Source organism: Anser anser (assembly GCF_964211835.1).
Source record: "Anser anser genome assembly, chromosome: 3".
Classification (NCBI taxonomy): Eukaryota; Metazoa; Chordata; class Aves; order Anseriformes; family Anatidae; genus Anser; species Anser anser.
The window spans coordinates 64,972,284-64,984,483 of NC_139722.1; the positions used below are offsets into that span (position 1 = coordinate 64,972,284).

General features: G+C 37.6%; 1 protein-coding gene across 16 annotated transcripts in view; it reads left to right on the forward strand.

Annotated features, from left to right (window-relative positions):
* The window catches only part of ADGRG6 (adhesion G protein-coupled receptor G6), a 121,797-nt gene that overhangs the window by 47,301 nt on the left and 62,296 nt on the right, over positions 1-12,200 (forward strand). For all 16 annotated transcript variants that reach the window (XM_083828412.1, XM_083828396.1, XM_083828400.1 and 13 more), the window contains one exon: positions 7,434-7,775. In XM_083828412.1, coding sequence (XP_083684538.1) covers positions 7,434-7,775 — 342 coding nt within the window. The remainder of the gene's footprint in view (positions 1-7,433; positions 7,776-12,200) is intronic.

Consider the following 12,200-nt stretch of genomic DNA (forward strand, 5'->3'; position numbering starts at 1 on the left):
AAACTGGAAGTTAATGTAATATTCTACTAGTAAAGGGTGATGGGGTGGGGTTGAATGCTATCCAGAGTAATAATGCATTTATTTTTATGTGGGAAAGACAGGGGATAAGGGACTTTGGCTCGATGGCATTTTTAGAAAGGTCTGCATTATAAATAAACTTTGCCATTCCTGAACTTTAGGAAGAAAGTAATTCTGGGAAAACAAACAAACAAATAAATAAATAAATGAATAAATAAATAAAAATCACAGATTGGAAGGATCTATTTTTGTGACCGTTTGAAAAAAAAAAAAAAAAGACCCTTTACCCCAAATTAATTCAGTCAGCAAGTTGGGAATGTAGAATACGCCCTGTGGAAGGACAGGAACAAGGAGTATGGATAGCTGTATGGACATCAGGGCAGGTGTAAAAATGGTTCAGGGTTCAGGTTGACTATTTAACCACGTGGTTACCGGCTTTTCATAAGCAACATGTGTCTGCGATTGGATCTCTCTCCCTGAATGGGCATTGGCATATGCTAGTTCAGTAATTACTCCTTTCCTTAGAAGGAAAAGAAAATGGTCAGAACGAGAATGAATAGGACAGTCTTCTTCACTGCTTGTGTCCGTGCAATGCCTCCCTTGTCATTTTCATATGACAGCAGTTACTGAGTCATGATCTCCCCATTCAGATGTCTTTGAGGGGGGTGCAAAGCTGAAGACATAACTGTAAAGCCTCAAATACAGGATTTGAAGGCATAATTGTTTAGGAAGGGACTTTAAATATTTGCTGAATTTTAGGTGCATGCTTAAATCCAAATGATACGAGTGAGATTTTAAGATTAGCTCAAGATTTTTATGAATTTAAGGCTGTGCACACTGTAGGAATGCTGATGTAGAAATAGTTTAGTATTATTATAAATCAGAGGACAGATACATTCCCACACAAGCACAATCGTATGCTCAATCAGTAGACCTCAGCCCTATCACATGCAGGCACAAACTTTTATTCGTTTTATACATGTTATTTTCCTTCAGTTTATTGCACAGACAATCCTTCTCTACTGTTTTTGTCCATTATTTAACAAGCCCCCCCACCCCTAGAAAAAGAAAAAAAAGTGACTAAAATTAATTCGGCTTAATAGTTAGGATTATTATTATATTTGAAGATTCTGACATTAAATTCTGACAAAGATTAATTTGAAGATTCTGACATTAAACGCTGACATTAAATTGGCATGCTGACATTGAATTATCTGTTGCGTTTAGTAATTTTTTCTCAGGGCCTGTGTAACGTAGCAAGACAAAGATGTTTTGTGGGAGATCAAACAGTTTCTACACTTTGGAAAGTAAATAAAGAAACAGAAGTAATCCTCTCACATCTTCCCATTTCTACTTCCTCAGAAAAAACTCAAATTGTGGGTTAAGCACAGAGCAGACATCGTGGTTTGGTGTGGATAGGCTTCAGAAGACTGCAGAAGAGTGTTCGCTGTTTTGCAAAAAAAATTATATAGATCTAATCCTATAGATGACAGTGAGTATGCAGAGAATTATTTCCTTTATATCCAAAGTGAATGACTAGACACCTATCTGCAATAAACGTATCCAAATTTTTCATGTAGATATTTATGTGCATCTACAGATTCCCTTTACATCTGAAATAATTTTTTAAAAGGAAGATAGATGGACTACTGTTGAAGCCTTTGCTATGTGATTGCTGCTCTGGGTTTAGTGTTTGTGTCTCATATTGAAATTACATGGGTTTGTTTTTTCTGTAGCCATTCCAGCCCACCCACATCTTGGTGGTTTGGCCCTTCCTCTTACTTGTCTGCAGGTGTGTCTACTACTGACCTCATTCACCCATCTATTTGGAGTCATAAATATGTTTAACCTAATGTTTGGCCATATCTCATCTCTGTAGATCTGCTTTATTATGGCACCCTTGAAATAGGGGGTGGGAAATAATTGCTTATTATAAAGAAAGACTTTTTATTGCCTAATGCTCAACAAAACAATGCTGTCACTGTGAATGATTGTAAGGTTTCACTTCTATTTTGGACTTTACCACACACTTGCTGTATGTATAAATGACTGCATCGTGGCACCTTCCTGAGCTTTTCTCTTACTTTGTCGAAATTGCCAGTACTTGTAAGTGCTAACTTTTCAGATATATGCAAAGTGCTAAAAGGTTCTCAGATGTCTGCATAAAAGCAAATCATAATTACCTCTGTACTGCTTTTTATACCTAAAGTGCTAGGTAGCGTAGCTAAGATTTTCTGTGGTTTAGGGTTAGTCTAATTCTGTCAGCAGGGAAGATTTTATCGTTCACTTGAATAAGACAGAAGTTAACATAAGCTGTTTTGTTTTGTTTTGTTTTCTGAAAATTTGATCCTGTAGTTACATAGATTTATTTCAGGTTATTTTCATATAAAAGACATCTTTTCTACAGGGAGAAGTAGAGTTAAACTTCATGCCAGAACAGAATCCTGCTAAAAAAAAAAAAAAGTAAAATTTTACGAGGGAGCCTTTCAATGGATTAAGAAAAATACTGAAAAATAGCGTTAATTCAACCCACACAGTCTATCATTGGTATCCTTTGCCACTGCCTACGCTCTATGTAGTCATTTACACTTCTGTCAGGTGGAAAATGCTGTGCAGAAGGCCAGTTCCATGCTACAGCCAATGGACAGAAAAAGAAAAATCCCATTGCAAGGTGTAACTTAGTTTGGAAATAAACTGTGTAACACATGAGTTATAAGAGCAGATATTTTTCCCTATAGACAATATTTTCTTTTGATCCTAACCTTCACAAACTTTTCAGCCTTTAGGGCTGAATTGGGCAGTGTCCCAAACCGTATTGCTTTTCCTTTTTTTAAAAAAAATTATTGGCCAAACAAAATTTGTTGCCCAGCAATTCTCCATGGTTGGATAGGAGTAGAAGGGAGAGCAGATCAAGAAGAAATTGGAACTCTTGTCTGATGGATAAGTGCAGAGTATAATGGTTCTATATATGAGTTTTAAGGGGAAAATGATGGCAACAGAGAGAAACAGAAAAATATTAACAGCTAAAGGAAAATATGACTATTAACACAGATTTTTGAGATAAGTGCTGGAATATGTTGGACATGAAAGAAGAAGTAGAAAAAGAGCAATGTGAATGTATGGGAAACGGTTATACAGAATGTTTCCTTCCCTAATCTGGGAGTCAATGCTGTAGCTCTTGGTCTGACTGTGGCTTCAGCTGTCCACAACTGGTTTGTGAAAGTCACTTTCAGATTGTATATCTCAGAGCACACAGGTGTCTTCATTAGTTCAAGTGGAAGTCTGTGCTGGAGCTCTTAAGAGACAAGGGGTTTCTTGCTGATGGGACATGGTAGGCTATTAGTTAGGCTATATTAGGGTATGGATTTTGTGTGTGCTTATCTTTGTTAGTCACATAAGTCACACTAGTCTCTTCAGTTGGTCACATACTGTTTCCCTTAGCCCTTTAGTATTAGTACAAATGATTCAGTGTGGTATAGGGAATGGATAGTACATCCTTCTCTTTGAAGAAATTAAAAGGTATATATGTGAGATAGGCAGGAAACTCACAGAAGACAGGAAGTGGTCTTATGGTTAGGAAAATTGGCCACCATAAGAACAGAATTCTCTCCCTGTCTTTACTGATAAGTTCCTATTAAAGATGGCCAAATTGTCATGACCAAAGTTTTCCATTGACCACTAAGTACTCATTTTTAGATTTTCTACAGTGGGCCAGATTGGCAGTCTGCTCTCCCAGCTGCAGTTTAAAGTCATTGGTAGTGTGCTTTGGACATATAAATTGCTGTACAAATACTAAGTAGTTAAGGAAAATCAGTACTCTTGTTTTGCAGATTGGGAACCCAAAACCCATGGAAACTTTTGCCATTTTTGCACATTATCTCTGTGCCTAACTGTATCCTTATAAAATGGGCATGGTAGGAAGGAAAAAGCTGATTCTACAACAGCTTCTGAAATCAATTAACATTTGTGAAAGCTCTAAAACACTCTGGAGGAATTTGTTAATTTTCCTTTTCAGTATACTGTTGGAGCATCATACTAAATTCTTAACTATTCATTTATTAAATGAAGCATGAGTCCTGTAGAAAAAAAAAATAATGTGATAATGAAATGAAAGCTGTATTCCTCCACAGTGTTCTCATGAAGGAAACAAATGGGTTGCCACGTGAAACTTTTAATGTAGGAAATGTGGGAATCAAGTGCTTGATTTCACCTTATTGGGAGGGTGTTTTTTTTGTTGTTTTTTTTTTTTTTAGCATATTCAGAGAGGAAGAAAAGTTGAAGTTTTTTTTTTTTTCACTCTTCAGAATGTATTTCCTGTAGTCTCGAGTGAAAACAAAACACCTGATGGGCAAGTTCTGCAGGTGTGATTCCTGACCAAGAATATTATACCTAAATTTGTTCCCATTATCAACTAAATATATCATATTGCTTACAGAAATGCTTGTTGTATGTATTGCAGTAGGTATTCAGTATCCACAGTTAAGAATTGCTCTGGGCCAATAGGATTGCAAAATATCTGTCAGCTTTGGCTGACAGCCTAGGGTTGCCACAGCAATTTTTCTCTTTAATGAGTAAAATAGGTGGTGTTTATAGAAAAATAACTGTCTCATGAGAAGCTGTGCAAAAAGTTCCATTCAAAACCATTCTGTTTATATATAGTTTTGTTGTTTGTTTTCTTTCCTTTTTACTTACTATTGCGGACATTTGCATGAAAACAGGATATTTCTCCTTCAAATTGCAGTCATGGACAGAATAGCCACTATGCCAAAACAGAGCCAACCCACTTCAAAGAAGCAAACCATTTTGCTCACCAAATCTGTTTCTCCTATGTATGTAAAGTTTACAGTACTTATTTTCCTAACTAAATTTAGGGCCTTTTTTTTTTGCCTTTTTTTTTTTAGTGCTGTAAAAACAACAAAACAATACAGATATAATAATAATAATAATAAAAAGAATATGTTAGCAAATGTGTTAGAAGATGAAAGGTGAAAAAAACAGTAAAATAACTTTTATGTTTTAGTATTTATATGAAAGCAGAAATAAAAGTATTTTTGCTAAATGTACTGACATTTTTTAACACAGCTTAAATAATCAGGAGAAAGAAAAATAGAACAGCTGAGTTCTGTTTAGGCTGGTGGTGATCAATAAAATTAGTAAATGCAGGCTTCTAGGAATGTCCATATTCTTTCTGATGGACAAATTTTACTTTTCCAGTCTCAGGCTGAATGTAATATCCTACCAGTTTGAGGTGCACACTAGACATTGCTTTTATTGACAAAAAGCATATTTCTTCTGGCCAGCATTGTTTTATAATGCCATTAGGATAACCTTTAGGGGTCCAATGCTGAATGAGTGTGCATTAGCACCCACATGTGTTTGCATAACCTCCTGGTATTGAACCTTTGGCTCCAGGTCCATCTGGGTGCAGCTGATTCACAGGGAAAACTCTCAACTGCCCAGATAGCTCTGTGTCACTTATTTCTCTATCAGGAATGGGTAGGAGAGTGGGTACAGCACTGCTGCCAGATCTTCAGCCCCTGTAGCCCTCATCCTAGAAATAACGAAAGCAGAAGTATGAATCACCAAGCCTTCCAGCTGGAGGCTGCCCCGGCCTGAGCTGTCTTCTGCCTTGTAGAGGCTCACTTGCCCTGGACTAGCAGCCCGCAGCAGCTTGTGGCTCAGTGCATGTTTTTCCTGTTCCTCCTCCCCTCAGTCTAGGGTGGTTCTCTGAAAACTGATACGTATCTCTGTAAAATCCCCTGGACAAAGCTGTCATCTCCTTGTACAACTCCAGGATTTATATTCACCATACTAATAAGTACATATTCTCTCTCTGGTTAAGAAATGGAAGAGTAAGATTTCAGGGCAGGTGAACATAGTCCTTTGTCTGTTCAGATTTGCAGAGAAATTAGATTGCACGGGTTCCAGCTTGTACTACACAGATCATGTTTTCCAATGTCACGAGTACCACATCTTCCCAAAGGCACTTGTAAATCATTAAGACAATATTATTTTTCTCAAATATGCATTCCATAGTTCTTATGTAGCCAGCCTGCATTTGGCTCTGGAAGACAAGTTAATTACTAATCTCTGCCTCTTATGGGCCATGTGAATACATGATTTGCAAATAAAAATATAAGAACTCTGGAAAATATACCTAAGAATTCTCTTTACAGATATAAGCTATTTCCTTTTTTTTGCCATGTCAGTTCCCAGAGTCAGGCTCTATTTGCTAAGGCTGAACACTATATGAATGTGACTAAACAGTATCAGTAACAAAGCAGTGGAAAAAAACATAAAGGGTGCTTTGGAGAAGTGTGTTGTATTTATTCCTCTCTTAGGATTGTTCCCTAAATACTTGAACAACAACTTGCTTTGCTGCTTTTGGCATAGACAACTAATAATACATATTTGTATTCTCCTATTTTTTTCAAACTTATATTACTTGATGCACACTTGTCCTAATGAAATATTTGGAATGTGATTCAGCATAGATGTGCTGGTTAGTTTCATTGGTTATCTGTTGGTAATATTCTGCTCCCACCTAGTTTGTTCAGCGCTGCTTTGGCAAATGGTTGCAGATTTTAACAGTGGGCAATTCACAGTAATAATATCAAACAACACACTAAGTAAATATATGACAGAAGGGCAAATATAAAAAGAATAAGAAATGTATCCCTGTGGACTAACAGGGTCTGGAATTGTCATGGATAAGAACAGCAGGTGAGCGAAGGCGCATCAGGAAAAGATAAGAATTTTTTAGAGCTTGACTGCCACAAACGTCTATGGAGCTGACTCAGCATGGGAAGAGTGCAGTAATTTGTTGTTGATTCAAAAGCCAGTAGTAGTTCACTGCTACCCTTCTGGGTGATGTGGAGAGCACTTGCCGGAAGTGCTGATGACTAACCTTGGACTCTGTGGAATGCTGCTGCTGTGGCTCCTCAGCCCATCTCTTGTGCTGTTGCATTCCAGGGACATTCCACTGGGAACAAGGGCAGGGCATGGAGCTGCTGGAATAGCAGCAGTCAGCATCAGTCTAGCAGCCAAAAGATGTAAATGATACCAGTCATCTTGGAAGTTTCAGTTTAACAATTCATTTGCCTTTGATAATTCAAAAATGTTGCTTTCAGTTCACCATTGTTCGCACAGTGGTTCAATATGCATGGCAGATATATATTGGATACACAAACAAATATTTAACGGTATAATTTGTATTTGCAAGATTTCTTATGTAAAATATTATTTTGCCATATTATTCCTCTAGCATTTTGCTTGCTAGAAACAAAGCCTTTTTCTGCCTGTCTTCCTCCCATCTCTGTTTGGTTTTCTGTATAGAAATATATTTAGACAGTGTTGATGATTAATTTGCTGTTAAATTATCACTCTTCCTGACCTTTCTCTGTTTACATTGCCAGCTCATGGATGCTACAACTGTAGGACTGTATTAACTGACCCCTCTGGAGTTTTCACTTCTCCATGCTTCCCCAGTGATTATCCCAACAGCCAAGCATGCAAATGGATCATCCGAGCACCTCATGGATTCATCATACAGCTAACATTTATTGATTTTGACATTGAAGAAGCTCCAGGCTGCATTTATGATTCACTGACATTGGACAATGGAGAGATCCCAATGAACCTCTGTGGAATCACTGCCAAGGGATTATCATATAATTCTACTGGAAATGAAATGATTGTGTCCTTCAAAAGTGACTTTAGTATCCAAAAAAAAGGTTTTAATGCCAGCTATGTACGAAGTAAGTAAACCCAAAGCATTTCATACCTCTAATAGCTAAAATGTCCTGCTAGAAGGAAATTTCTTATAGTTTATTAGAATGACCTTTTCTGACAGAGTCAAGTGCTCCATGAAAAGGGAAGGGGTGACAGGAGACGGAGAGGCTGCAGGGTGAAACTATAGAGTTATCTGGTATGTTTTTTAATTAATTTATTTTTCTGTTGATAAATATATATATATATATATTTTTTTTTTTCCAGGACATGACATCCTTAAGTGCATTAGAAAACTTTTCACATGCAAAAATTTTAGGCCCAAGTTTGTCTCTTTCTGAAGATTTATGTTGAGAGATTTAGAAGTGGGACACATCCTTAGTGTCAGTGGAACTGCAGAGGAACATAGTAACATAAAGGCCAGCATGAGCATGAGCTTAGCCAACAGCTGCAAGGCCAGCCAAAACCTTTCGCCCAGTGAAATACCCTATAGTTTGCACCCTACTAGTGCAAAAGGCAGAACTTTCTCACAGTTTTTTTCCAGTCTCTAGCATAAACTCCCAGGGATAAACTGTCACTGCATAACTGCTACCTTTCATTCCAGTTCGTTGACCTTTCTTTCTCTTTGTAAATATGTAACAATGCTTAGATTTTAAAAAGCCTAACAATTAGGGGAAAAAAAAAAAAAAGACACCCACGCTTTTCACCCTAGGAGAAGATAAGAAGACAAATAATATGTGACTGATATTTGTTTTATTGTTTAAGGCATTACTAGAAGTTGTTCTTGGTATGACAGTAAAGGGCTGCAACATAAATGAGGGCATTAGGATTGCTACGCCTCTTTTCTGTTCAGGACCCCAGAACTCCAGAAGGACTCCAGGTGGGGTCTCAGGGGAGCAGAATAAAGGGAAACACCTCCCTCAACCTGCTGACCACGCTTCTTCTGAATCAAAATGCAGCCCAGGACATGACTGGCTTTGTGGGCTGCAGGTACACAATGCCAGCTCATGCCGAGCTTTACATTCATTGGTATCCCCTACTCCTTCATCGCAGGCCTGCTCTTGATCAATTCATTACCCGGTCTGTCCTGACACTGGGGACTGCCCAAATGTAGCACATAACACTTATGTTGTATTGGCTGGTTGCGTAGAAACACTGAGCAAGAAGATTTTCAGTTCTCAGTCACAAATATACCTTTTTGATGAAAAAAAAAAAGTCAAAATACCTATTACAGATACAATATTTTAAAATAATAAACATAACAACCTCCATAATTATAAGACAAAAATAGTCCTGATTATGCCAGGAAAATTAGTTTGCAGTTCTGAAAAGAAAAATGGTAAAGTCATATCAGAGGAACTAAAAATATTTCTTTATGCTGAAATCCTTTCATGCTGACAGAGAGAGTATAGTAATAACTCTAGGAGCACCTGTTCTCTTCTGTAAGTGGAAACAAATCTTCTGAAAAGGCTTCTCTGTTTGAAAGTAGTGGCTCTTCCTGTACAGCAAGCTGTTAAATCAAGTAGATCATATAAAATGGTATGCAATCAGATTATGCAACATGATTTATTGCATTATTCCTCTTTGCTATTTTAATGTTTAAGAATAAGACATAAGATAACTTTCAGCAGGAATTGAAAGATGCAATATTATCCTCAGATGTATTCAATGAAGAGAAGAAGAAAGGGCGACATATATAGTTAGAAAATCATTTGTATTATACATACATATAGGTAATGTATTTCAAAAATATTACCTCCTTGCCAAATTGAACAGTACCTTACCTTCACAGATAGCACCCTTACAGTTAAAAAGTCTTGGAAGATACCCTTTTATTTTGAATAAGAAGGCTACTCACCACTGTGAGTAAAGGTGTCAGGGATCTTCACCAGCAACATATTTCAATATTATATGTTAGTTCAGGCACTCCGTGTTAAGGCCTGCTCTTAAGCTATCTCATCTAAGGTTCCTAAATTTTTGTTTCTTTACTCCAAATCTATAACTCTCAGTTAAATTCATGATTTTGACTGTGGATGTTATAGAGGACAGGTGGCTGTGTGCACCTAGGGCAACTTATAACCTATAGGCCACATTCTGCATGGCAGCCTTTAACCAGGCAATGGATACAGAAAAGGAGTTTGGTTAAAGGTAACATAGTGCTTTCCTTTCATAGAAAAAAAAATAAAAGCATGTAGACAATCAGACATCAACACACGTGCTAAAATTACAATGCATCTGCATGGCAGACATCAGTGCAGTGCTTTCCTGTTCTTGCAGAGAATTCCTAAAGGCAGGGGGGTGGTGCTACACCCACTCATTTCAGGTCATTGTGGAGCTTCAAAGCTCCATTGTCAAACTGGCACCATTCTTACCATCATAAACATGATACCCAGGCAATATCATGAATTTCTTCCAGAGAGAGGGGTATGGTGTTATAGTACTCTAATCATGTTTTCTGTCATTTCTCAGCAATGATCATATGTAAATAATAAAATTAAGTGGTTTGTTCTATTTCGACTTTGACAAAGAAATATGTATGTGGAATGCAAAGGGCCGTTCAAAGACATACAGCAGTTTGCTATCTAGAAATTGCACTTATAAAGATACTAATAATACATCTTAATACAAAATGTACACAAGGCAAAATATATGTGAGGAAAAACAAATAAGAGCAAATAAGTTTGAGGAGGGAACTGGCTGAGAATAGAACAGCGTTTGTGTGACTGCTCAGTTTTGTGTAACAGTGGTTTCAAACCGAGTTTCACAGAGCACATCCTGTTACACATAACAAGCTGGCTGCCCACACAAATGCAACACAGCAAAAGCAGATAGATAGGCCATATCCTCAGCTGCAGTAAATGAATACAGCTTTGCTACTCTTAGGGGAATTATGTCAATTTACAGCAGCTGAAGAGCTGGCTTGTTAAATAATTTTCTAGTAATACTTAACTGTGTAAGTAATAGCTCCATTGATGAGTTGAACTCACTCAGATACCCAATGGAGAGGAGGAAGAGCCAACAGACCTCCGTTAATGCAGAAATTCTTGAGACAATGTCACATAAATTAGCACAAATTTGAGTAGTACTGCTGTAGCCCAGATTAAAGGATGAGTCAGTGCAGCATTCACTGCAACAAAACTTCTCAAATAGGTATGTAGTGTGTAGACACCATTAAAGCTGGTGCATTTCTTCCAGCATCAATGTAGGGACAGCTGAAAGCAGTGAAGCTAGGAACAGCAGAAACCACCACACAAGGCACCGAACCATGCTGAAAAGCCCATCAGCTGGCAGGAAAGCAGTTTTCCCCACAAGTGATTGTAAAATAGTCAAGAGACTCCTTGGTTGCTTGTGTGTAAAGGCGTGTAAGAAATGTAAGATAGCTGAAACAAAGACAAGTAAGGAAGGGGCTCTAAAAAGAAGCAGAGGCAGACTTCTTGTCATCACAGCACTCCCATAAAAGCAGATGTGGATTTTAGAACAGTGAGCTGCCTGTTGCTGATTGCTTCTGCTGCATCCCAGCTGCCAAGACTTTTGTACATTTTTCATAAGTAAATAGCAATGCGTCCAAAGTAAACCCTGTTCTTTATAATCCAGTTATCTTCCTAACAGAAACAGTTTAACATCACCCTGCATGTAGTCTAAACACTTGAATGAACAGACCAAGAATATATATATATTCTCCCTCAGAGACTAATCAGCTTCTCCAGTACTAACATCTGAAATTCATCAGTATGACGACTGGCTGTACAACAGCAACTGGGAGAGAGCTCTTAATGTTGATGGCAGGATTCTGTTTTCTCCACATGTGTAAGATACTTGTCCGTTTTGTCCTTTCACTGTAGGGGGAAGGTGCCAATGGTTAAATCTGTCAGAAGAGTACAGTAATTTTGAGTACATTTGTTCAGTACCAGAGCAGCGGGATTCTCCCTGTTTATTTCTCTTCTTACACTGTTTAAATGTGACCAGGTGGTCCGTAGCTCTCCTGACCACCCTAACACAGTCTGGGTGGTGCTCATATGAATGAGCTTTCTTCTTTTTCAAGTCTTGAATCTTTATACTTCTTCTGGAACACTTTCCATGTTACATAAAGAACTGTACTGTATAATTAACTCATGAAAAAAATGCCCTTGTTTTCGATGGAAAGTTGAACACATTTTCTATCTATAAAATTGTTCCAACATACTTCTGTGCTTGGGAAACAAACAAAAAAAAAAATCTATGAAGTAAATCCAGTAACTATAAAAGCCCAGAAATTCTCTCTTCCGTCCCATTCTTCAGTCGCTGGGTTGGCAGATAATGCATAATGCTTTAGGTTTTTTTACTATAGTATGTATCGGTCAAATTATGTCCTTTCATATATCCAAATATGGTAGTCTGGAGCTCAGAGTCTGCAAGCTGCTGATAAAAAGAAAGTGTAATACCATAGAATATACAGGATCTTTATAGTCCATATG